This window comes from Rhinopithecus roxellana, chromosome 20 (genome assembly GCF_007565055.1).
Source record: "Rhinopithecus roxellana isolate Shanxi Qingling chromosome 20, ASM756505v1, whole genome shotgun sequence".
Lineage (NCBI taxonomy): Eukaryota > Metazoa > Chordata > Mammalia > Primates > Cercopithecidae > Rhinopithecus > Rhinopithecus roxellana.
Window position 1 is genome coordinate 79,082,606 of NC_044568.1, and position 26,708 is coordinate 79,109,313.

Consider the following 26,708-nt stretch of genomic DNA (forward strand, 5'->3'; position numbering starts at 1 on the left):
ACCAAGACCCCGTCTCAAAAACAAAACGAAAAACCCCAAGGGAGCTACTCTTGGCTAGGCAATCAGGGAGGGCCCTCCTGAGGAAGGGGCATTTAAGCTGAGATCGGGAAGATGAAGTAGAAGAGTTCCAGCTGCAGGGAACCACGTAGGCCAAGGCCTGGCGGTGGAAAAGCCGTGGTGCACCGGGTGCAGGAAAGAAAACCCAGCGAGGCTGAGTGGAGGGAGTGAGGGCCTGGCTACCTTGGCCTCGTGAGCCCAACCCTCCATGCTCTTCCAGAGGCTTCTGCTTGAGAATGGGAAAGACGTTTCCAGCAAATAACGCCCACGCTCCCAGAAGGCGGTCCCACCTCGACCTTACCCCCTCCTGTCTTCTCAAGAACCCTGGGACACAGAGGCCTAGAAGGACCCACCCTCACACCTTCTGTGGGTCCCGGGGCGGGGGTGTCCTCTCGCTGATGGCCTTTTTGGGGTGGATGAGTGGAGATTACTCCAGTAACTGGCGCCCCTGTCTTCCCAGGCAGACAGGCCTGGCTTCAAACCCCCTCTTCGTCAGGAGCAGGCTGTGGGACTTCAGCTCTTTGGAGCCTCGGGTTCCTCATCTGTAAAATGGGAGGATTCTTTCTTCCGGAGTCATCTTAATAAAATGTGTTGGGCTGTTTATACAGGGCAGGGATTTGGTGGGGGCCAAACCACCGGGTTATCATGCTAAAAATAACCATGATTATAGATGGCCGAGGGGTGCAAATGCCTCACAGCCCCACTCCGCAGAGGAATGAGAGCTTCGTCAGGGCCTGGACCTTGTCTAGCTCGTGGCTGCTCCCACGACGACCGGCGTGGCAGGCACGTGGTCAGTGTTCCGCCATCGACTGACTGGGCGGATGAATGATAGATACATAAATGAATTCGCGAACAAATGAATTCCCAGCTTTTTCTGGAAGCAAGGTCATTCACCTCAGCGGTCTAGCCTCTCCCCTGCCCCGGATTCCCCACCACTCTCAGCTCCCGGGGAGTATGCAGCATTCTTCGGTGCGGCGTGCCTCAGTTTCCTCTGCTGTAAGCGGGCGGGACCAGGGCAGCCTGCGGGGGTCAGGATGAGGCTGGCGGAGGAAGTGCTCCTGTAGAGGGGCCCCGTACCCACGGGCGCCCAATCCGCGCTCTCCAGGGCCGAGCCCGCCCCCCGCCCCCGTCCCGCCCCCCGCCCCGCCCCGCCCGCCGCGCTCAGCCCCCCCGCACCGTCCGTCGACCCAGAGCGCACGTGACTCCGCCCCGGCCCGCCCCGCCCCGCCGTCCCAGCGCGGACTCCCATTGGCCTCTCTGGGAGGCTCCGCCCCAGCCGGGGAGGTGCCGGGCCCCGCCCGCCGCAGCGCGGGGCTCCTGCGTCCGGAGTGCGCTGCTGCTGGACCGGGCGGGCGGAGCCGGGCCCGCGGGGCTGCTGCAGGGCGATCGGGCCGGGCCGCGGCCGCGCCATGGTAAGCCGGGCGGGGCAGGCCGCGCGCTCGGGCCGGGCGGGGGCGCGGGGGCCCGGGAGCGGGAAGGGGGCGGCTAGGACGGGGAGGGGCGCGCGCGGCGGCGGGGCCGGGCCGGGGTCTGCGGGCGGGGGAGGGGCGGCCCGGCAGGCGCGGCTCGGGGGAGGGTCCGTTCCAAGGGCCGCGCCCGCGGGCCGGGGTTCTTTGTCAGCGGCGCTGCGGCGAGATCCGGACAAAGGAGGCGGCGGGGGGCGGAGGCCGCTTTGCGGGGATCGCGGTCCGCTTGCCCCCGCCCGTGCAGCCCCCGCCCGTCCGCAGCTACGCGCCCGCCCGCCTTCCCCCGGCACTTCGGGGTTCTTCAAAATTCTGGGAGCTCCGGGAAGGGCTCCGGGGAATAGGGGTCCAGGTGACGTCCGGCGCCCGTCTCGCGGGTAGGGAAACTGAGGCCGGGCCGCAGCGTTGGGCTCCCAGTTCCATGGGCACTGGCTGCGCGGCGTGGGCATGCCTGGGTCCCGTGGTCCCCGTCCCACACCCCGCCCCCGTCGGACCGACTCGAGCTACCTCCTCAGCTGCCGTCCCCCGTCCAGCTGTCGCCCCCTGGGCCGAGCCCCCTCCTCCCTGGAGCCTCGCTTTGCTCCTCTGTAGAGTGGGGGAGACGCCGGCGGCGCCGGGCTGGGCTGAACGGGAGGGTGCGTGGAGCGCGCCTGGCACCGCGCCTGCCTAGCCGCCCGCGCTCAGCACTTGGGAGCCGCCGGGGCGCTGTCACCCCTAAGTCCCCAGCACCCAGCCCAGGTCGCCCAGCCCGCCCCAGCGAGGGCCACATTGGGGGTCACCTGTCCCCGGCCCCTCAGGCATGCGGGAGAGGAGGTGGGGAGAATGTGGCATTTTAGAGTCAGGGTCGAAATGCGGGATTTGGGATGCAGGTTGCCTGGGTTTGAATCCCTGCGCGTCTACTTTTGAGCTGTGTGACCTTGGACAATGGACTGAACAACTCTGAGCCACCGATTTCTGTATCTGCCAAGAGGGAACAGTAATAGCTCAACTGCCCGGTTGTCTTGAGGCAGAAAGGAGACGTCTGTGTGAGCTGTTTATCTCAGTGTCTGGCACATATACTTGCCACCAACTTTCTCCGGCATCTACCAGCAAAGTTGTTTGGCCAAACAGGCCAACCCTGGGCCAGCCTGTGAAAATGACCAGCGGGTGATTCACAGGGTGGGGGCATGAGCCTCTGGCCTGGGCCAAGGAAGACCCCGACTGACCTTGGGGCAGTCCCGGATCAGAGCTCTGCCGGCTCCCGCTTCCTCTTTTGCCACTGGGGAACCTAGGGGGTTCTGGAGCGAGTTTCCTCTTCTGAGGATGGGGGTGTCATGAGTCGGGGTGGAGGATGAGATGACACTGGCCAGAGAGCTGGACACAGCCCCATCAGTGTCAGTCCCATTGGCATCCGACTGTTCTCGGTCCTGGCTTCGGGGGGGCCAGGGCCTTGTGTGATGCGTCCTTGTGTCCCACTGGCTGCCCAGGGCCCAGGGCAGAGCAGACATCCCACCTTGTCCTGGCTGTGTCCAGCAGTGCCCTCTTCTCCCTACAACCCTGTTTTCCCAGTCAGAACCTGGGGCAGGAAATGTTTCTGGTTTGTGAACTGGGGTTCGCTGAAGAGTATGTTGGCACCCTTGGCAGGTGGGTTTATGGGGGCAGTGTTGAAAGCTCCGGGGGGATGGCTGACCCCCTGTAAGCAGGGCAGCCCTCCTGGCATCTCTCGAGGAGCCTCAGGAGGTGGCGGCTGCCAGGCGGGGGTGTTTTGCTGGTGGTGAGCCCGGTAATGCTCGTGATGTGCCCAGTTGAGTTAGGAGGAGGCAGCGTGTCCCTGGGGAAGGGGTGTTTGTGGCACTGGGCCTGGGCCAGGCTCTGTGCCCTCCTGGTCCTGGCGGTGGGCTTGGGGGTCCCTCGGACTCAGTGTTCTCCCTTTGTCCCTCCTGTAGCACACAGGAAGGTGTGGCTGGTGACATGCAAACCTAGGTGACTTCATGGCCCTTTTGTTTTCACTTTTCTTACCACTTCTTATCCTCCCCATGATCTGGTAGATGAGATCAGGGACTCATACCCACTTTGCACATTGAGAAACTGAGGCCAAGAGGAGCAGCTTGCTTGGCTGGGAGGAAGCACCCCACAAAAGTGAGTGCTGGGCTGGGAGGATGGAGGGGACTTCAGCCTGCTCTGCCGCAGGCTGTGGTCCCCCCGGGCCTAGAGCAAGTGGAGTGGCCTCTGGAGTGGGATCAGGCTCAGACAAGCCGGGGCCCTAGGAGGGAGAGCAGGACAGGAGGATACCCCTCCCCTCACTGGTAGCTGGGGCAGGGACTGTCCATTTGAATGGCTCTGACGGAGTGGGGTTCACCCCTGGCTCTGCCCCCATGCTCCTTGGGTCCCAGTTACTGATCTCTGTGGGCCTTGGCAAACCAGGTAGGACAGTGTCAGTAACACCTGCAAGCTTGGGGAGCTGTGGGGAGTGGCTGAGGGCAGTGCGGGCCCCCACTCACATGGCATGGCTCAGGCTTGTCTTGCTGTTGTTATTCCATGGGACGCGTGTGGGCTCTGTCGGAAGACAGAGCGTGTCCTGTGCTGCAGTTGAACCCCGTTGGGGTTGTTTGAGGGGCAGGGGGTTCTGGAGAGCCTGGGCCTTGGAGCTTGCTTTTATGGTGGGTGGGTAGGATCTGAGAGTCAGGACCCCCTTGGCAGAGGATAGCAGGACTGAAGGCACATGGAGCAGGAGGGTGTGTGTTTGGGGGATCCAGATGGCCTTGGGCTTCAAATGCCAAGCAGAGGGGACACTCCAGCCTGCCCAGAGATCGAAGGCCCAGGCTGTGCTCTGGCCCCTAGCCCCTGGCCCCTCTGCACTTGGAAGACACCCCCTTGGCTCTGCCGGGCTCCCCTCTGGGCTCCCATCCTGCCTTCTGGCTTTTTGCTTCACCTCCCTGCGTGCACCTCAGTTTCCTCACCTGCCAGATGGAGATGCTAGGGTGATTAGAGGCGGCCGCAGCCTTGCTGGATCAGATGCTGGTGGGAATGATGGTTGCTGGATGGGCCAGGATTCCCATGTGCCAGCCTGGGCATCCCCCCAACCCAAACTGTGGCCCGTCCCTGTCCCCTGCATCCTGTGGGGTTTACTGGATCAGGGCGAGGGGTTACCCAGCTTGCAAGACACAGCTTTGCTCAGAGGGGCTAGAAGGGAAGAGCAGACAGGTGGGGTCCAGCCAGGCACAGGGGCTTGTGGAGACCTGCTGCCCTCCGCGCTTTGAGTTTCCCTGGGCTCTGCTTCTTGGCCACCCTCTTCCCTCCCTGCCTGCCAGCAAGCATGAAGCCAGCTGCCCCTCCATGGACTCAGGCCTGCCCGAATCCACTGGCACTCACCGCTCTACCCCCACAGTTGGCCTGCGGCCTTCTCCCACTCAATCTGCGGCTTTTCTGAGTCTGTTGGGACAGAACATGGGGACCTGTGCTCAGGGTCCTGGGAGTGCCAGGGTGTCAGGGACCCCCCACCTATGATCCCTGTGAGAACAGGGTCTCCTCTAACTCATCACTGTATCTGCAGGGTGGGAACACGCAACAGACATTTACTGAGCACCTACCATATACCCATGCAGGGCAGGGGTACAGCTGTGGGCAGGACAGACGGTGCCCTCCTTGGACAGCCTTGGAGTCCAGTGCAGGGAGTGAGACAGCAGCCAGGTGACAGCCCTGAGCCTAGAGAAGGGCAGATAGCAAGGAGAGCAAATGAAGTAGGGCAAGGCTGTAGTGGTGGGGCGTGGGAGGAGGGGCGTCTGGGGCCAGTGGTATGGGAGGGCAGCCTGCAAGAGGCGCCTTCTGAGAAAGTCCCGAATAGGAAGGTGCCAGCCATGGGGCAGTCAGGGCAGAGCTGGGAGCGTGGGCTCACAGCGGAGGGTGTGGGGACGCCTGGGGAGGCAGGGAGCTTAGATTCTCTTGTGCTGGGGAGGGTTCTGAGTGGGGATAACGCCTTCTCATTTTTGCAAAGATAGTTTCTCAGGAAACATTTGCTGAGTGAATGAAGGAACAGATACGCACTTGGGAGGGCCAGACCACAGGCCAGGTGTGACTGTGGCTTGGTCACTAGGCTCTGTGCTCACAGTGGGGGCAGAGCCCCACATCTGGCCCTGTCCATGCCTCCTGGCCTGGGGTCAGGGCGGCAGACAGGGCTTTGAGGTCACCACTCCTCTTAGAGAATCCCTTTCAGCTGGGGCTGCCTGTGCCTTAGTTTCCTCACTAGTCCTGTGGCCACTGAACTCACGTGCCTCCTGGCCTGCCCACCTGGCTTTGCCCTGCCTACCCTAGGTCATGGTGCCATTGTTTGATTTTCTACTTCCTGTCCCTGAACCACCCCCACCCCCAAACACACACACTTCCCCTTCCGAATTGATACTGACTTGCCTTCCTGTCCAGAAGCCCCAGGGGAGGGCAGGCGCCCCAGCAGGCCCTGTGGACCAGAGGTGCAGGGGAGAGGGAAGCGGGAGGTGGGAGGCACAGGGCAGGTTGATGTTCTCCCTGCAGGGAGAGAACACAGAGGTTGGTTGGGACAAGTGTAGACAGGCTCACCCAGCCATGGTGGACAGGCTGTCTGTGGGGTCAGAGGGGTCCCCTGTCCAGTCTGGAGGCGTGAGAGAACAGCTAAGTGGGGTTGTGGGACAGAACGGTGGCAGGGGAGAGGCCAGGGTGGTCTGTGCATGCAGGAGACAGAGCAGGGCCACCGGGGAGCTCATGGCCTGCTAGAGGGGGAGGTGGGCGCTAATCAGGTGGCCATGCTCCAGAAGCCAGGGCTACACGCCAAGGCCACCGCTCCGGAGGGAAGGAGCCTGACCCGGACTTCCGGGTTGGGAAGGCTTCCCTGCCAGAGCTGATGTTAACCGGGTCAGGGTTTCTTTCTCCAGCCAGGCCATCTGTGTGGTGGGGGCTGCCCTGTGCACGGTAGGTGCCAGCAGCATCCATGGTCTCCCTCCTAGATGCCAGGATTGCCACCTGCCCCCAGTTGTGACAACCAGAATTGGCTCCAGACATGGCCAGATGTCTCCAGGGTGGGGGCAGAGTGGCCCACACTTGAGAACCACTGAACAAGGATAAGCCGCCAGAACATTCTGGGCAGGGGCAACTGCCTGGGCCAGGGCCTGGTGGGAGGGTCCGTGGGGGGTCAGCATGGCTGGCGAGCAGGGCATACTGGGGATGTGTAGTGTTCGGTCCTGCAGGTCATTGTGAGGACTTGGAAGGTGTCCTGGCTGCAGTGGCCCCTGAGGGTAGACAGGGAGATCCTTAGTGCCTGTAGCAGCCTGGCTCCTGGAGTCAGGGGGAAGGCAGTGGGATGGAGGGAGGGCGCCTCCTCTGCCTAGGGCCTCTGCAGAAGCTGCCCGTTTCCCGGGGCCTGGTCGCTGGACAGACGCTGGGGGCATTGACTTAGCTGCCTTTGACCTTCAGGCAAACCTGGCTTCTGGGGAAACTCCTGGTTGGGTAAGAATCATTTCTTCTGAAGGCTGCTGTTCCTCAAGGACGCAGCAGGTTTGACCCTGTTTGGAGGGAAAATCTTCCAGTGCCGTCTGCCTGTGCTGATGTCAATCTTATCCAAAGGGAACAAAAAGAAGCCAGACGTGTCATTGACGACCGCACGCCCAGTCCTGTGCTGAAGGCGTCCCCGGCCTGTCCTCATCCTCACTGACCCTGGGCGCAGTGAGTGTTTGCTCTGTTTGTGCCGAGTGAGGCAGGAGAGGGAAGAAATTGCGAGCCAGAGAACCTGCCAGTATCAGCACTGCGGGGCAGCAGAGGCAAAGCTCTGGCCTCAGCAGTCTCACTGGCTGTGCCTTGGGTGTCACCTAGAGGGCTGACAGGGCGCCTGGAGCCGGGGACTCTTAGACCTTATGTGCATTCCACAGCCACACTGTCCTCAGCCACTCAGCAGGACCACCCACGGGTGAACTCCGTGGCTTGGCCAGGTGGAGATGGTGGTCCCAGCCCTCCAACTTCTGGCATCATTCCTTCAATATGCGGAGCACAGGCTTGGCCTGGCCTGGGAGGGGCCTCGTCCCCGCCCCCACCCAAATCAGCTGGTGCCCCGACTCCTGGCACTTGCGGGGGGACCCTCTCCGCCTTCAGAGCCTTAGCCCTCACTCTGCTCCCTGCCAGGAACACTCTTCCCCATCAGCACCACCTCCCTGCCTCTCACCTGCCCACCCAGGTTAGCATCTTGGCCATCTAGTCACTGTGTTCCTGACAATGGCACCCTGCATTGCGAGTGACAGGTATTTGGGGTACTAACCAGTTGCAGTCTGGCTCCTGCACTAGATGCTAAGCGCCATCAGGGAGGGAGCCTCTGTCCCACCCTCCCTGCCTCCCCAAAACTCTCCCAAGTGCCTGTCTTCATCTCCCAGGACACTCTACCCTGTTGCTTGCTTGGTTGGCCTCCGTCCAAACCACACAAGGGACTCTGCTGCCCAGCTTCTTTCTCAGATAGTGTGCCGCGTTCCAGGGGTCTTCCCAGGCCAGCTGCAGTGTCTGGTGACAAAGGCTGTTGTCCACTATACCCTCTCACAGGTGTCCCCAAAGGACCTGCCTGTTCCGTATATGATGCCTGTTTTTGGGAGAGGGACTGATGTCATTTCTTTTTTGTCTTTTTTTGGAGAGACTCTTGCTCTTGTCGCCCAGGCTGGAGGGCTAGAGTGTAGTGGCACGATCTCGGCTCACTGCAACCTCTGCCTCCCAGCTTCAAGCAATTCTCATGCCTCAGCCTCCCAAGTAACTGGGATTACAGGCATGTGCCACCATGCCCAGCTAATTTTTGTATTTTAATAGATACGCGGTTTCACTATGTTGGCCAGGCTGGTCTCAAACTCCTGGGCTCAAGTGATCTGCCCGCCTGAGCCTCCTAAAGTGCTGGAATTACAGGCATGAGCCACTGCACCTGGCCATTTCTCTGCTTTCAAACCCCCATCTTTGGCCATTAGGAGGCCCTGGCTCCCCTCAGTCCCTGAGTGGTCATGAACACTGAGTGGGGGGCTGGGCTTCCCAAAGGCGTACCTTCAGCAGAAGAACCTGAACCGTGCCTGGCCCTCTGGCATTCTTTGCTGCAGCTGTCACTGTCACAGTGTTCTGCAGCCAGCGAGGGTGACTCGCCTGCCTGGTACAGCAGCACTCTTGAGGTTTCAAAGGTCATGAGCAGGAGCTGGGTGAGGACGGGCAAGCAGACACCTTCGAACGCCGGCCAACATGCTTTTTGGCAGGGTGAGAGTGGGACGGGCAGGTCTGAGAACAATTAAAAATAGACCACGTGTTAGTGCCAACCGCAGCTCGTCAACCTGCTTTGTCTTTCAGGACTCCCGTGTCCAGCCTGAGTTCCAGCCTCACTGAGTGGCCACCCCCAAAGCGCTTCCATCCGAGGAAGCCCCCAGCACTGACCATGTCTATTATGGACCACAGCCCCACCACGGGCGTGGTCACAGTCATCGTCATCCTCATTGCCATCGCAGCCCTGGGGGCCTTGATCCTGGGCTGCTGGTGCTACCTGCGGCTGCAGCGCATCAGCCAGTCAGAGGACGAGGAGAGCATCGTGGGGGATGGGGAGACCAAGGAACCCTTCCTGCTCGTGCAGTATTCGGCCAAGGGACCGTGCGTGGAGAGAAAGGCCAAGCTGATGACTCCCAACGGCCCGGAAGTCCACGGCTGAGCCAGGATGCGAGGCTCCTGGTCCTGTTTGCAGCTGGCCGAGAGGCGCTGGGAGGGGCAAAACCACACGGACGCGCTGCTGTCTGAGAGGAAGGGCTGACACTTGCTGGCATGGCCTCTGCGGGCTTCGTCATCGCATGCACTGACGCCCGGGGACCTGGCTGTCCTGGGCTTCCCCTCGGCCTCCGGGTGAGGCTGCCCATTGCAGGCACTGGGCAGGCCTGACCTTGCTGGGGCTCATGGCCCTGTAGCGCTTTTGTTACTTGAATGTCTAGCTGAGCCTGTTTTTGATGGAGCTACTACTGTAATGCGTGAACTAACAAACCTGTGAACTGTAAATAGGCCCCTGGAAGCACGTGCTTAAGCCCTTTTGCTGATTTTTAAAAATATCATCTAGCGCACACGGGACTGGTTTGATTCTGGCTGTACTAATGACAAGCTGAGTCAAGACCCCGGAGGGTCATAGGCTTGTAAAGGCCCACGCTGCACTCGGCAAGGGTCTCATGTGTGTCCATCTGTGTGTATATCAAGGAAATGAGATGCCAGTTTGGGGTCTCGTGGCTGACCAGTTGGGGTGCTTGGGTGATCTCTGCTTGGTTAGTCATGGGTGGAAGAAGAACCACACCCCCCACACCCCTCTGTTCTTTCTCCAGATAGACTCACTTGTTAAATAGCAGTTTTGTTGAGTGGAGTTACTGCAGGGAAGCTACCGGACCTGCCTGGGAGCCAGTGAAGGGCGAGTCAGGGCACGTGTCCCAGAGACTGCCAGCGTCCTTGTAGCAGAGCAGTTTCTTGCCGCTTTGGTCTTCAGCATGCCGAGCCCCCCACCCCGAGTGCAGGCTTCGCTGAAATTGCTGTGGTCCTCGTAGAACCTGTGGTGGCTACTTTTGGTCTGAAACCCAGCTGGCCCAGCAAAGAGAAAAGGTTGTTAGGTTTTGTATTGGTGTTTCCTATTTTCTGCACTGGAGGGGAGGGGACTGTTGAGGTTCTGTCTTTTTTCTGTTTTTCCTCTTACCTTTTTACATCACTTGGCTTCCTTTCCTCTCTGATGACTGCCCGCCTATGGGGTCCTGACTTCACTTTCCTCAGCGGGTCTCCAGTCCCCTGACCCAGCTCTGAAGGCACTTAGGACCCAGGGAACATTTCTCGCGTGCACATTCCCACAAGAGCCACCAGACTGCTTCCTGCCAGCCTGTGCTTGCGGCAGGGAGCCGGGGCAGGGCAGAGGTGAACTTTAAGTTCAGGACTTGTCTGTCCCACAGGTGGCTCTCAGGTGAGCTAGCATCTCCACAGCCTGTCTTCAAGGCCTCCCTTGTGTACACTTCAGTGAGTGAGCTCACTTTGATTTTTAATCCCACCACCATAAGCACATACTAATTTTATTTATGATTCAAATATGACTCGTGCCGGCCATCCCCGTAATAGATGGAAGGTCAGCCCGGGCTTAACCACAGAGCACTGGCCCTTAATGCCTGAGCTCAGAGCTCTGGCCTCCTGCTCAGACTAAAGGCACCTCCTCTGGCCTCACCTAAGCCTCTTCCAAAATACGTGTTGAATGAATCCATGTTCTGGAACCCCGAGGGCGGGAGAAGTAGGGAGGCCTTTGTTTAAGCAGCATACACCTAAATTGGGGGTTTAAACATTTAAGTAGGAGCTTGGGGTGGGAAGAGGGACGGATGGCTGGGCCATCTGAGCAGAAGGTCGTAATGAAACACCTCAGTTGGGCTCTTGAGAGCTCGTAGGAAGCAGGAGAGGCAACACCTCTGGCTACTCATGGTGTGGCCAAGTTCAGAAGAGGTGGTGGTGGGGCAGGCGTGATGTCAGCAGAAGCCCCGCAGGCTGGGTGGGCAGGACATGTGGTGGGGGCCACTGAAACGAGGTCTAGGAGGGAGAACAGAAGTTCCAATGGTGCCGACTGGAAGATGGGGGAAAAGGTTTGCTTTGGTGAGTGAAAAAAGGCTAGGTGTATGATCCATCCCCTCACGTTTCAGAACTTCCAGGCTTTCTACCTCTACTCTCACCGCAGCCAGCACATACACCTAGGCTGTTTTTCTTTCCTCCACACCCGAGGGACATAGGAGCAGCTAGGATCTGCATTTTCAGGTTCCGAGCCTGACCCCTGGAACTGACCAGTGCTCGACTGTCAGACTTGGCCTGTGGTTTTGACCTTGCCAGTGAAGTTTCAGTTTTGAAGTGACTAAATGTCACTTTCTCATCAGTTTCACTTCTGGAGGTTTTCTGATCCCACTCCCTGGTGGCAGGGACGTACCTGGGAGTTTGAATCAGGCCCATTTTGAGCGTGGTAGCTGTGTTGGGTGAAGGTCAGGGGCTCAGTGAGGCACTGGGGGGATTTTCGGGAAGAAAAATGAAAATGGCTGTACAACTAGTGAACCACATCATAGCTCTCACTGTTCTTATTTTTCAATAGCTTTTTTTTTTAGCATAGACACCAGAGCCACATTCAAATGGCTTAGTAGGTTATGACCTCTCTTTAAATTATTTCTGAATGCCCAACTGTTGTATTCAAGTTTTCTGACTAATCAAGAAATTAAGCGTTCATCCTTCGTATCACTGCAGAAGCAACAGTGGGGGGATAGGGAGGGAACTCTTGACACTGAGCCACTAAAATATGGACTAATTTTTTGGACAAATCTACAAACGGACTGTGCTACTGTTTTTGTTTCAAAGCTACCAAGTTTGTGCAATAAGTGGAAGGGATGTCATCTCTCTTCAATAAATGCTGAATGACATTCAAGTTGATTTTCTAGACCACTGAGAAAATCTTTATTTACAATAAATTTCAATAAAATTTGCATAAATATATTCCCAATGTACAATTTTCACCTCTGATTTCTTCACGTCATTTAAAAAGTTAGTCTGTCCTATTCTCGTTATTCCTTTCAGACACCAGTGTGGCACTGACGTTGGCAGGTGGAGGGGAACTGCCAGGGAGCTGGGGGGTGCCTGAGGGCTCCGGCTGCTTGGGGCGGACCTCTCTCCGGGCCGCCAGGCTTTCAGCTCCATCCCTGCCTTCCAGTTTCCTCTCCATGGTTGCCACCAGGATCTTGAGCCATGTGTTCTCGGTGAGGAGGTTTTCCGAGGCATCTGCCAGCTCCTGTAGCTTGCGGGCCAACTCCTGCAGCTCGCGTGTCTTCTGCTCGTAGAGGGCCTGCAGCTGCTCACTGTGGGCGCGGAGCAGGCTGTGCTGCTCCTCCAGGGCCCGCTGCTGCCGCCGCAGCCGGTGCTCATCTCTGCGGGCGCTGGAGAGCTGGGACTCCACCTGCACTTGTGCTCGCTGGAGACTGCTTATTTCTGCTCTCAGTTTCTGGATCTCTCTCTCCAAGTGGGAGATGTGCCCCTGCTGTAAGACTGCCTCGCTCTGAAGACACTCCTTGGTAGGAGAGTTAGCCATGTTCTGGGGACTGGAAGCAGGGTCTGAGTGATGCAAAATGAACCTCAACAGGTTTGGAAGGGTGATGGGGAGGTCTTCAGGGTATTTCACACTTAGGTCCTTTCTGGAGAGAAAGGGAAAGGAAGCAAAGATGGGAGTCACACCAACACAATTAGTCCAAAAGCAGACTGTACCTGAGGCCAGGCTATCTACTTCTCACCAAGAAAAGACATTCTATGGATTTTACTTACTGAAAGTGAGGAAAATGTTGCCTGGGCAAGAAATTCTCTACAAAGCTGAAGCTGTCCCATATGCTCGTTCTGCAATTAAGATGGCTTATCTGTTCCTGAAGCCAGAGCTCAGCTTCACCCACACCTTCCAAGAAAGACAAGAGCTACTAGGCCCAGGCCTAAAGCCAGTGATGCAGGGCCCCAGGAGTGTGTGGGCATGGGGCCTCTGTGTGCTCTGAGATGCCCAGCGGCTGTGTCAGGAAGAGCGTCCAGGGGAGGCAGGATTGTCCCACCTATGTCCCTCTTGTGCCCACTGACAGTGCCCGGAGAAATAGGAAGAACTTAAAAGATAGTCTGTTTCTTCAGCAAGCATTTATTACACATTATCTAAGGCAGGGGTTCTCAACTGGGGGTGATTGTACCCCCACTCCCCGGGTACATCTGGCTCATACCTGGCAACCTGATACCTGGCAAACAGCCCAACCAAGGGACTATGAATTCAGGCTGCCCGGCCCTGAGAGCACAGAATAAGGAAAGGGTTTTCCGTACAGCTTTGTTCCAGGTCCTGATCTAGAGATCTAGAAAATTCCTCTTCAGAACTTGTCATTTAATCGTCTGATGATGTTTCTCTCACATATCTATTTACCTGTGCCTGTACAGTCTTGCTGCAGTCGATCAAAACTACCAGCTTTATGCACTTAGGTATGAGGTGGGTCGGCAGCAGCCGGGTTTGTCTCCCTCAGGTGTTAACAGAATGGAAGTCAACAGCAGGGACTCCAGAGCCTGGCTGCCCAGGGCCACTGCACCTGGCCGTAAATTGTTTTATAATTTTGGGGTAGGCATTTAACCATCCCCTCCTTTAAAGCTTAGTTTTACTTAACATACAAGCTTTCTTCAAGTGGGGCATCCCAGCCATTCAAATGACAAAGCTGGGTGTGCTGTTGTGTGCCTGTAATCCCAGTGCTTTGGGAGGCTGAGGCGGGAGGATCACTTGAGGCCAGGAGTTTGAGACCAGCCTGGACAATATATTGTATAAACAATAAAATAAAAAAATCAGCCAGGCAAGGTGGCGCATGCCTGTAGATCCAGCTACTTGGGAGCCTGAGGTGGTGGGATCACTTGAGCCCAGGAGTTCAACGCTGCAGTGAGCCGTAATTGCACCACTGCACTCCAGCCTGGGCAACAGAGTCAGACCTTGTCTCAAAAATAGAAAATAAACCCCATAACAAGTGAAAACATATCGTGGCCCTGTCAAGTGGGCCCATGGAAAAATACCAGATGCTGGACCTGCCCCCCACGTTCTGCGGCACAAGCCTGGTCTTATAAGGCAGAGTAAAGGTGAATTACTCCCCAGAAAAAGCTGCCACGTAAGGTCCCTCAGGATGTCTACCTCCAGGCATATACAGGACAGTGACATCTGTGAGCATGCTCTCTGCTAACTGAGAGGTCTTGGTGCACTCTCCATGAATGTCCCTACTGGGCATGCTAAAATGCTGCCACACTTTGGGAAAGTAGCAGGGACACAGAATGTCAACAGTCTACCACCAGGAAAGCAGTCATGTGAAAGTTTGGTGGGAAGAGGTCCCCATGTCTATGCAACTCTAACCCTGAGGGAGTGGCAGGGTACACCTCTAAAAAAGTGTGATTCTTCCCCTGGGACACATCAGAGTCTCTTGGTGGACAGGGGCACCCATTTCCCTTTCATCGCCTGGCCCAGGGCCAGGTCAGAGCACCTATATTTTGAAATGTCACACAGAGTCTGATGCAAGTGCTGGCTGGAAGAGCACCTGCTTCGTGGAGCAAGTGGCTCTGAGACGCCTCTGCACAGGAAGGCTATGTCTCCCTCAAGGCCCCACCCCTTCCTCTTCCTCCCAAGGACAGGCTCTTGCATTTTTTTCCTTCATGATTTTTATAAATCAAGACGTGCTCTTTGTAGACAATTTGCAAGGGATGTAGAAACATATAAGCAGCACCTTCAAATCATTTGCAATCTCACTCCTCTGAAGTCATCAATGTTAACACCTCAACACTTTCCCTTCTGTGAACATCTCCACCCAGCACATGTACAAGTTTCTATTTTATCACAGTAAATATACAATTTCATGTTCTTTTCACTAAAAATAGCATAAGCAGGTGGACAGTGAAAAAGGTCTTATTACATGTTATCAAACAGCCTTTTTCATTTCCTCTTTTGCAAGCTGTCAGCTCACGCTGTCTGCCCATTTACCTTCTGGCTAAACTAAACACTCACTTGGGACCAGCTCATGAAGAGCATACTTTACTTCTACCATTTCTTTTTAGGAAATGAGAAAAATTCCATTCCAAAGCCATAAAGCTTTGGTTTACCAACCTCCTTACATTAAAAGAGAAGTGGACCGCCTTCTTATGTTCGAGATTTAGAAACGACAAGGGTGAGGGCTGCAGCAAGTGCCCAGCCTGGGGCCGGAGAAATGCGCTCATCTTCACGTTTCCCACAGCAGGCAGCCTAAGAACGAAGGTCACTCAGCCCAGACGCAGGTCTCCAGATGATGCCCCGCCCTGCCACCTGTTCTGCCTGTGTCTCTCTACACAGATGCGTTTCTGCCAGCTGCTGAGAACTTCTTCATTAAAAGGCATGAAGTACTAAGATTTTAATATTTTTTCAAACTATGCTTGGAATTAAAAAATTTTATGTCATTAAACTACATGCTCAACTCCTGTCCCACACAGATGAAACTGTTAGTGTTAATATCCATGATTCCTGGACTATGTGGTAATTTAAACACTTCTTAGAAAGAAAAAGCCTCATCACAACTCAGTCGGCAGTAGAAAGGGTGAGTCACATTCTGTTTTTAGTGCATGACAAGACCCTACTACCACAGAAGTATTCCAGCAAAAATTCTTTGAGATACAAAGCAAAAACCAAGGGAATGATTCAATAGATACGAAGGAAACACTCTCCTAGAGAAACATGACAAGCTGAATCGCAAAAGGCAGGCAGGAAATTAAAACAGCAAACGTCATAAATGCGAGCCAGGGAACCCCCTAAATGATGCCACAGACACATTCCCTGGGGAGAAGATATTGTCAAAGCCATGTAAGTGGGTCCCCAAAAGGACTAAACTTTCTAAAAACCAAAGGGAACCTATAAAAAGGGAGCAAACATCCAGTGTATTAGGCTCTAAAGGACCAAGAGTTAATTTCTTTTTTCCCTAAAGCATCTGCATCTACGTTCACTAACTGGAAGTCCGCTCCCCCTCATTAATGTCCTGCTTGCCGGGGCTTTCGGGGTAGTTGCTGTTAAGAACTGTGCCTGGAATACTGATTAGGCAAGCGTGAAAAAATCAAGCGACAACCCCATGGCAGACGTTCACAGCAGTCTGCATGCACGGGAGAAAGCCCCTTTGCAGGGCTCCTGGAATCCGAGGCAAGGATGTGCCATGAGTAAGAAAGCCACCCTATCCTCTGTACGAGAAGGATGAGGAGCTGCTGGGAGGCCAACTGAGAGACAAGCATGTGGAAGGCTTGGGGCAGGCAGAGCTCCACAGATTCTCTGCTGTTTTACCCCACACAAACATGGGGCCTTTTCCTGTCAGTCTCTGCGTCCTCCATATGTTCACATAGGCCATGAAAAGCTAAGAATTCTCACGGCCACATTCAAGCTTGGTAAGAGATAGGCTGTGAGAAGAACAACCTTTAAAAGATCCATACCACACATAACATCCTGACACTACAACCCTTTTACTGTATGCCCCTAAGGACACTTTTTTTTTTTTTTTGGAGACGGAGCCTCGTTCCATCACCCAGGCTGGAGTGCAGTGATGTGATCTTGGCTCACTGCAACCTCTGCATCCCAGGTTCAAGAGATTCTCGTGCCTCAGCCTCAGAGTAGCTGTGATTACAAGCATAAGTCACCATGCCTCGCTAATTTTTGTATTTTTTGTAGTGACGGGTTTCACCATGTTGGCCAGGCTGGTCTCAACTTCTTGAGCTCAAGCAATCTGCCTGCCTCAACCTCCCAAAGTGCTGGGATTACAGGCGTGAGCCACCGCGCCTGGTTCCTAAGGGAACATTTTTTGAACATAATGAATGATTTACATCTTAAACCCATTTCAATTTCAGACCTCCACAAAAGAATCCCAACTGCCCACTAGTGAAAAAAATTTGGCATTACCTGTTGCAGGGAAAAAACAAGACAGTAGGAAGACGATCAACCATAAATTCCCAAGGAAGGTCATTCTGAGACACGTCAATCCTGGCAAAGGAAAAGAAGAGAAATGGCAGAAGATCAGCCCAAGAAACGCCAACTTGAAAGAACCTTCTCAGATAACTTCAAGAACCTGGTGCATTTTTTACACCCCACACTGGGTTAGCCCCTTCTTGATGAGTACACTACCAGGTGTGAGCTGGGCACCGGTACTCCCAAGACATGCAACATTCCACTATGTGGACGCTTTCCACTGAGTGGCAATGCAATGTCCTGAAAGTAAAAATGAACTTGCAGAAAATGCCACACTGACACCTAGGGAGTCGTTCACTCCTCACCTGACAGGATCTAACTAAGTATTTTAATCCCTGAATAGCTCTGGGAAAAGAAAGGAAATAATTGAGCAAAATACATCAAGCCTCTCTCAAGATGGAAAATTATACCCTCTTTATGTTGTAAATCTGGATAGAGGCCACAAAGCCTATTTTCTTAGCAAATTTGACATTAATTTTCTAACACAGAAAGTGACATATGTACTAACTCACCCAGCCTGTGCTCAATCACTGTGGGAGCTAACTGCAACTGCTCTAGAGGCCTGCCCCGGGCAGCTGGCACAGAGCTGGGCACACAGCTGAGCGCCCACACTCAGGCCGAGCAGACATGGGGCCACAACAGCATCCTTGATGGAAGGGGCTGCATCCTCCTTGCAGAGGGGCTACTATTCATAAACAGTGCATACAAAAGATGAACATGTTTTCAATCATTACTTTGACATAAGTTTTTAGAAAGCATAACTGGGGGGAGTGAGGGTGGGGTAAGTGCCATGTATTTGTCCAAAACGATGAAATTTCCTTTTTCAAAAATGGCACAACCAGGCTGGGCACAGTGGCTCACGCCTGTAAACCCAGCACTTTGGGGGGCCGAGGTGGGTGGATTGTTTGAGCCCAGGAGTTGGACACCAGCCTGGGCAACATGGCGAAACCCTGTCTCTACAAAACATTGGCCGGGTATCCTGGCACATGCCTGCAGTTCAGCTACTTGGGAAGGTGGGAGAATCACCTGAGCCTGGGAGGTTGGGGCTGCAGTGAGCCGTGATTGCACCACTGCACTGCGGCCTAGGCAACAGAGTGAGACCCTGTCTCAAAAAAACAACAAAAGGCATAACCAAATGAAAACCATTTACCAAAAGTTTACTAACAAAACAGCACTCCTGTCTCACCTGTGCCAGCCTACCTAAAACATTAGTGTTCCTTTCTAAACAAGTGGTATAGAACACTATATTCCATAATTAAATGCTTTTTCTCACCTGATTTTTACTTCGAAGAAAGCACAAACTATAAAATTAAAACATTGTAAAAATCCACTCAGAATTCCACTGGGCTAATCAGGCCCTCCTTTCTTATGCAGGCTTGGTCTATATGCTTACTTTTTAAAATTTTTTCTGAGACAGAGTCTTGTTCTGTCACCCAGGCTAGAATGCAGTGGTATGATCTTGGCTCACTGCAGCCTCCGCCTGGTGGATTCAAGTGATTCTCCTGCCTCAGCCTCCTGAGTAGCTGGGACTACAGGCACGTGCTGCCACACCTGGCTAATTTTTGTATTTTCAGTAGAGACAGGGTTTCACTATGTTGGCCACGCTGGTCTCGAACTCCTGACCTCATGTGATCCACCCACCTCGGCCTCCCAACGTGCTGGGATTAGAGGCATGAGCCACCATGCCCGGCCTATATGCTTACATATTTTTAAGAACAGTTGTCATATATTGCATACTCTGTTCTTTTCCATTAATTGTGTGTATGAAAAGCATTGTTAAAGGATAAAAACTCCATTAAATGCCCAGCCATAATTTACTTAAACATTCATCTCCTGGTGGATATAAACAATGCTATAATGATGAGCTCATGCTTCTTTGGAATTCCTATTCCATTACTTCTCCAAAGTAAAATTAACTGGGTCAAAAATGTGTTAACTGTTTTTGTTGATTTCTTGCAAATGTTGCCAAATGCTTTCCAAAAGAGTTATGGCAATGTACTCATTCCATTAGATACATTTGACTGCAGTTTCCATTTTATTTTATCAACACAACATTCTGTCACTTAAAATCACTGATTACTTTAATATGTTAAATGACACTTTGTTACTGTTTTAATTTACATTTATTAGGTTGTAATTTCCCCACTTGTTTACTTACTCTCTCCTCTTAAAAGAAAAACCTGTTCACGTCCTTTGTTCACAATGGCATCTGTCTCAGCTTCCATGGTTTCCTAAACCATTTTAATTTTGGGGGAGGCTGGAGTATGAATGCCTGATTCAATCCTGGCCCCTCATTTGCAGGTTGAAACTCTGGGCAACTTGTCTAATCTTTCCAAGCCTCAGTTTCCTCCTCAATACAAATAGCACTTTCTTTTTTTTTTTTTGAGGCGGAGTCTCGCTCTGTTGCCCAGACTGGAGTGCAGTGGCCGGATCTCAGCTCACTGCAAGCTCCGCCTCCCAGATTTACGCCATTCTCCTGCCTCAGCCTCCCGAGTAGCTGGGACTACAGGCGCCCGCCACCTCGCCCGGCTAGTTTTTGTATTTTTAGTAGAGACGGGGTTTCACCGTGTTAGCCAGGATGGTCTCGATCTCCTGACCTCGTGATCCGCCTGTCTCGGCCTCCCAAAGTGCTGGGATTACAGGCTTGAGCCACCGCGCCCGGCCAGTACTTTCTTTTTTTAACCAGAGTGCCTTCACTAAGCGTCGCGAGGACTCACTCAGGTAATATGTATATTGAAAACTCTCCCAGCATAGTAACTCCTCAGATCTGGCTCTGATTGTTACTCACAGTGCATGTAACAGGTGACACAGAGACACTGTGAAATTTTTTAATGGTCCCCCTTTTCGTCTGCTTTCCCTGTTTTCTTTCACTGCACGTATTTCTAGTGGAATCTGACCATTTTTCTTTCTTTACTTTTCCAACTGCTTCCACTTTCGAAAGTTTCCATCTCTCAGAGGAACCAGCAAATCCTATTTTTTGTTTTGATTTTTCATATTTAACTCTTATCTATCTGTAGGGTTTTGGGGGAGGCGGGGGGTTAAATCTGAACAGTTTTCCCCACCCAAAACTGCTTACTACCCCATCTAAAAACTCTGTATTTGAGCCTTCTTTTTCCAAAAAATATTTTTAAAAATTTTACTTTTTCAAAAGCCCACATACAGTACCCATGGAATCACAGTATTAGAATGTGGATATCTACCGACCTTTCCTTTTAAGTTCACAAATGAGGTAAACCAGTGCTAGTGGAGAGATCTGCTTGGTATCCCAGGACCCACTGGCATTGCCTGGGGCAACTGTCCCATGGAATTCCAAGGGGCCATCCTGGCAACCAGGTCAGTGCTCTCCCCACAGAACTGCACTCAGCCACCTACGAATCTAGTCAGGGCTAAACATCAACATCATGGAAGGAACACTCTGAATTCATGAGGAAAAGTCCAGTTTCAAAGAGGCTTTGCTCATGGCTTCAACCTGACAATTAAATCCAGCCAAGTCCTACCAAAGGTTAATGGAAAATGGGCAGACCCTCGCACACCATATGGCTAAGCTGAAAGAAGAGTGAAAATGGGCATACAGCCCAAAGCACTGCAGAAAAGGCCTGCTTACCTTGCCACAGTGAATGTGTCCATGGGCAGGTTCCGAGCTAGCTGGATGAAGACGTGATTGAGGGATGGACAGAAGCCACACCACGGAGCGTAATAGAGCAGGAGAACATCCTGTGGGAAGGGGAAGACAGCTGTTACTTGCACCGGGAAATGGGCTCTTCTTCATTTCTTTCCTTACTGCTTAGAATCCAGCAAGCACTTGATAAATGCTACCTATGCAAATATTACAGTGAAAATTTTCATCTTTAGGTCTTTCCAGTTCTGTGCTTTCTGAAGCACTTTTTTTTTTTTTTTTTTTTTTTTTTTTGAGACGGAGTCTCGCTCTGTCCCCCTGGCTGGAGGGCAGTGGCGCAATCTCGGCTCACTGCAAGCTCTGCCTCCCGGGTTTACGCCATTCTCCTGCCTCAGCCTCCAGAGTAGCTAGGACTACAGGCGCCCGCCACCGCGCCCGGCTAATTTTTTGTATTTTTAGTAGAGACGGGGTTTCACCGTGGTCTCAATCTCCTGACCTTGTGATCCGCCCGCCTCAGCCTCCCAAAGTGCTGAGATTAGAGGCGTAAGCCACCGCGCCCGGCCAGCACTTTTTTGAAATTTAAAAACCACACGTAATTCATTCACAGTCCACAATTGGACCATCACGTGGTTCCTCTTCTGTATATCAAAAACAGCTGCTCACCCCAACAACTGCAGTTTGGAAATTATTTTAAGAGGGATAGATGGCTTAACTTTTGCCTCTCATGACTCCATACCTGTTTCTGAAGGACTACTTCCCAAAAGGTATCAGTTGTCACTTCAGTGATTAAATGCTGAGACGGGAACTGGGCAGAGTCACTTCCAATGAGATGCCTTTTCAAGGGACTATAGAGAACGCTGAAGTTTTGAATAAAAGACTCTAAAAATAAAGAGAAAATGAGATCAACTCTTCTCTAGATACAAGGAGAATAGCCGGCCTACTTTTAAACTCCACATTTTAAAAACTCGAATGACTTCACAGTCTCACATTTTTAACATTTCACCTATCAGCAAAACCCCAAACAAAGCTGCCTGGGTGGCATCAGGTTTAGCTCTGGTAGTATTAACTCAGCAGACAGTAATGCAGATATCAAAACAATATGCAGTGTTAGATGCTCTAACATTCATAGACCATTCTCTTTTTAAAAGGACTGGTCCACAAATAGACACCAAGTGAGACTGTATAAATTGTAAAGAAGCCACAATCTTTTCAAGAAATTTCACCCTATAATACTAAGACCTTTAGGCTTAACTACAAACGTAGCAATTGCACAAGCTACAGTAATGTGGAATGTGTTTAAATGCTCATTAGTTTGAGGACAAGGAGCTACAGTTTTTTGTTTCCTTTATTAAGGTTAAGTTTCTTTTTTTAAAGGTTAAGAAAAAATTATATGCAGTGGAAAAATACATAAAACCCATAATAATAAAAACCCTGGCTTGAACCAAAAGTTTTACCACAAATTCTGCCATCTTCAGAGTCCTTTGCTTCATCTGAAACAACAGTAATTTGAATTTCACTTCTTTCTTTTTTTTTGTTTTTTTAACAGACAGGGTCTCACTGTGTCGCCCAGGCTGGAGTGCAGTGCTGCAATCACAGCTCACTGTAGCCTTGAACTCCTGGGCTCAAGTGATCCTCCTACTTCGGCCTCCAGAGTAGCTGGGACTACAGGCTCACACTATTGCACTTAGCTAAAGTTTCAGTTCTTTTTCTTTCTTCTAACTCCCTCCATTTTGAGGTGCAACAGGCAATGCAGTGTGCAGAATGGAGGAGGAAGTGAAGAATGTCATGTGAATACGAAAGAGAATTCATGATCAGCATCTGAATAACACTTAGCTGGCTATGTTTTTGAAACATGAAACCAAGAATTATTTCCTAATCTGAATAAAGCCTCAATTCTGAAACTGCCCTAGAGACAGCTGACTTATGAATTAACTCTCTAAACCAACAATGACACACAGTAAGTGTTTTTTACAAGCTCCCTAAAAATTCTGTCACCAACTACAGGACAAAGAACAGCTAGGCTAAACATATCAGAGAAGATACAGAAGATGGAAAGAAATCTAAAGTAGGCGTTTTTCAATTACCCTTAAATTCAAAGTGAACACATTATGAGGTCATTAAACACTTGAGCATTACTGAACGGAATTGAGGAAAATCTAATACAGACTACCTCAAAAATACACGCTTGTGGGAGCACTGACCCCATTTCTCTGGAGTCTGTTTCCCATTTTTTAAAAAATGCTTGTTTCATTTTAAGAAAGCTCAACACATCAAAATGACTTCAGAAAACATGAACTGGGAGTAATCTGTAATATCAACAGATTATCCCCTTCAAAAAGTGGTCACAAGGTTCTTTTAAACACTGAAGAACTCTTGGATTTATAATAAGCAATTGAGATAGAAAAATCAGTACTTACATAAAGCCTTCTCACAAATGTGTCTAACGTAAGAAACAAGCTTCACCAGGATTTGAAAGAGGATGGCTAAAAGGCCCCATATGTAGAAGCTCTGAGTCTACTGTTGATTTCATACTTTGTAAAACTTGAAAGGTTTCCTTCCCTACCAAATTCCTCCTTTCTCCATTCGGCATACACTGACCCTCCCTCACGTTTCCAATGAGGCTGAACTAACATGGCTTTTGAATTCTCACTTCATTGTGTGTAGTCAGGGGCGTCAGCAAAGCTCTGGGAAACAGGCCAGTGTGGGTCAGCCCAATGTTGCTGCCAAGCCCCGGGGGCAAGCCCTGGATGCTTTCTCATCACGGAGTCTTACTCCTCAAAAAGCGGGGTTTGCTGGTTTGCAACTGACACTTATTTATTTGCATTTTACACCTGTTACAATCTAAGTACCCCAGGTCCCAACAATATTACTCAGTACATTATGAAACAGCAGCAGAACAAATTAGGTCTCGTGGTCTTGATCCTTAGACATTTAAGCCTCTGAGACAAAAAGGGAGGCAAGACAGCTCTACTTCCTTCTTCACTGCTTCTCTTTAAGCTCCTTTAGAACAAAGCTGCTGTCAAGGCTCCCTTTCATCAGCCCCTAGGACATCCTACCGGAATGGCTCTCCACCTCCCTGCTGGTTCTACTCCCCAAGTCCCCACTGCCTGCAGCTGGTTCTACCTTAGACATGTGACAGAAATCGCCAATTTAGAAAGTGGGACTCTTACCCCCACCATGGGCTAAATGACAAACTTATCCAAAATTTAGAGTGAGGAAGTTTCTGCTCCATTTAACAAACAAAATTAGCTTCTTTGAAAATTACGACTGATGGTGGTCCAAAGACTTAAAATGAGCTACGAAGCTGACATTACCCCACAACTAAATGTAATGAGAGCCATCAATAAAATGTACCCATATGAAGTCAAGCAAAATGTACAATGCTTGGGGAAATAAACTGCCTACAGTACCTAGGGTGAGCTTCATCAGCGCTTGCTTTGGATCCAAGATGTAGTGAGACTCTTCTTTCACGTCAACAATTGCCGCAAATTCTTTCACCTGCGTGGAGCTTGGAGCACCCAGTCTCTCTGCGTATAACCAAAACAAATTTGAATCCAAAAGGTAGATGTTGAGAGTCTTGTTGGTTCTGCAGCTCAGGCCTGTGAAGTTTGTGCTAGTCATGTCCACTCCTGGAAAGAAATACCTGTTCTCCTCAATGTGAGGAACGGAGCTTGGGGCATCAACCTCACATTTCTTCTCAAGGGAAGAAAATGCAACGGTAGGGGCTTCAAAGACACCTTGTTCAGAATCGATGAAGCCTGCCACACCCCTGCTTATGGTCCTGCAACATGCAGTGTAGTAGCTGAAGGGGCTATAGGAAGTTAAAAAATTGCTGCATTCTATGCTGTCTGATGCCACGTGATAAAAGGTCTGCTCCTTGAGGTAGAAAGAATCCAGAGCTGCTGCCATTTCAAAAAAGCTGCACTGTGGCATGCTGACCGAGCTCGGCTTCACGCCCCCGGCAGTCTGGTTGACACAGAGTTCACAGACATTGTGGGTCCTGGAGAAGGAGTGCCACTGCGGCAGCACCACAGTGTTGCAGCAGGGGGATGCTGTGATCAGCGGCGGGTCTGGCAGCTGTGCCGGGGCTTCCAGGGCCAGGGACTCCAGCACTGGAGCATCCACCCGCCGCAGGTGCTGAAGGAGACGCTCCACCACCTGGTCCCCATGACAGTTGTTGTACTCCAAGGCCACTTCGGTGATCTGAAATACAGGGCAGAGGTGGTGAGGGGCCTGGGGATGACTGAGGGACTAGCACCCCCTTAGCCACGTTTCACTTTCTGCAATTTCAGTTATCCATGGTCAACTCTGGTTCAAAAATATTAAATGGAAAATTACAGAAATAAACAAGTCGTAAGTTTTAAACTACACGTCGCTCTGAGTAGTGTGATGAAATTTTTGTCATTACAAAAATTGCGAGCCATCCCTTTGTCTAGCGTGTCAGTGCTGTGGATGCTACCAGCCTGTTACTTAGTAGCCAACTCAGTTATCAGATCAACTGTCTCAGTATCACAGTGCTTGTCTTCAAGTAACCCTTTATTACAAGGGCCCCAAAGTGCAAGGGTAGTGATGCTGGCAATTCAGATATGCCAAAGAGAAGCCAAAAACGCTTCCTTTAAGTGAAATGGCAAAAGTCTCAATGAGAAAAAAAAACAAACGGTAAGGTTGCTAAGATCTTCGGTAAGAACGAATCTTCTACCCATGAAATGGTGAAGAAAAGTGAAATCTGTGTGTAGTATATACAGGGTTCAGTACCATCTGTGGTTTCAGGCATTCATTGGGGGTCTTGGAACATATCACCAAGAATCCGCAGAGGGGTAGATGAGAGTGCAGGGGGAGATGGTTACTGTATTTTTAAAAATACAACCCCAGGCATGGCACTCCTGGGCCAAATGATATGCTGCCCATGAGATAAAACCTCCATACAATCTGGCCCGTTTGGCTTTCCAGTCTCACCCTACCCTCTTCAGAACAGACCAGGCCCTCCTGCAATGCCACGCTGTTACGGAGGCCTGGCTGGGGACACCGCCTCCTCCATCTGTTCCTAAGGCCCAGCACCAGGGCAGCTACTTCAGGGAAGCTAGCCCTGCTCTCACTCCAGGAAGAGCTAGTTTCTGCACCTCCAATGTCCCTGAGGCCCCTTCTATAGTCTCACAAGCTTCTGCTGAGACAGACTTCTTCCCCACAAGCTTATGGAACCTCACAGGCAGAAGCCACACTGGATTTATCCTGCCATCCCCGGGGCCCAGTACAGGGCCAGGCACATAACAAATGCTCAGTAAACCCCTGATGAATAAGTGGCAGCTCAGAGTAATGCACACAATCCCCTTTCTTGGTAAGATTTGCCACTTTAGCGTCAGGCCAGTATTGGCAATTTGGATTTACATTTTATTCTAAGATTCTTCCATTTCCAAAAAGAATATTTCATTACCCACCACCCATTCTGGTTTTCTGAGAAAGACAAGTAAGTTATAATCCAAAGGCATTTATTCTCTAAAACAGAAGAGTGTGTCAACTTGAATCAAATCTCACCACAGTTAGTTACAGGCTGCTGTCACTCAGGATTTTGTTTCGCTGTGTGTGTGTGTGTGTGTGTGTGTGTGTGTGTGTGTGTGTGTAAAACAATTTAATGAGTGTAATTTCCAATTTAAAAAAACAAGTTTTTGGCCGGGCGCGGTGGCTCAAGCCTGTAATCCCAGCACTTTGGGAGGCCGAGGCGGGCGGATCACGAGGTCAGGAGATCGAGACCATCCTGGCTAACATGGTGAAACCCCGTCTCTACTAAAAAAAATACAAAAAACTAGCCGGGCGAGGTGGCGGGCGCCTGTAGTCCCAGCTACTCGGGAGGCTGAGGCAGGAGAATGGCGTGAACCCGGGAGGCGGAGCTTGCAGTGAGCTGAGATCCGGCCACTGCACTCCAGCCTGGGCGACAGAGCGAGACTCCGTCTCAAAAAAAAAAAAAAAAAAAAAAAACAAGTTTTATAAAAATAAAAATGTTTTATAACATGTAATATTTATAGTTAATTCAAAACATACATATTTGTACAGAAGAATAAATTGTTTCAATAGTTCT

The 26,708-nt window shown here is 51.6% G+C and overlaps 2 protein-coding genes across 5 annotated transcripts in view; one reads left to right on the forward strand and one right to left on the reverse strand.

Annotated features, from left to right (window-relative positions):
- The first annotated feature begins 1,342 nt into the window (after nt 1–1,342).
- SNN (stannin) lies at nt 1,343–12,013 on the forward strand. Of its 2 annotated transcripts, none has more exons than XM_030924430.1 (2): nt 1,343–1,469; nt 8,829–12,013. In XM_030924430.1, the coding sequence occupies exon 2, from the start codon at nt 8,914–8,916 to the stop codon at nt 9,178–9,180; it is 267 nt and encodes an 88-aa protein (XP_030780290.1). In that variant the 5' UTR covers nt 1,343–1,469; nt 8,829–8,913; the 3' UTR covers nt 9,181–12,013. The 2 variants fall into 2 exon arrangements, with proteins under 2 accessions (XP_030780290.1, XP_030780291.1); XM_030924431.1 differs by lacking the exon at nt 1,343–1,469 and adding an exon at nt 7,100–7,190.
- Nucleotides 11,936–26,708, reverse strand: part of TXNDC11 (thioredoxin domain containing 11) — a 65,155-nt gene continuing 50,382 nt past the window's right edge. For all 3 annotated transcript variants that reach the window (XM_030924427.1, XM_030924429.1, XM_030924428.1), the window contains 5 exons: nt 24,046–24,838; nt 21,372–21,514; nt 20,624–20,733; nt 16,954–17,034; nt 11,936–12,694 (listed from right to left, as the gene is read on the reverse strand). In XM_030924427.1, the coding sequence (XP_030780287.1) occupies nt 12,052–12,694; nt 16,954–17,034; nt 20,624–20,733; nt 21,372–21,514; nt 24,046–24,838 (1,770 nt within the window). In that variant the 3' untranslated portion in view covers nt 11,936–12,051. The remainder of the gene's footprint in view (nt 12,695–16,953; nt 17,035–20,623; nt 20,734–21,371; nt 21,515–24,045; nt 24,839–26,708) is intronic.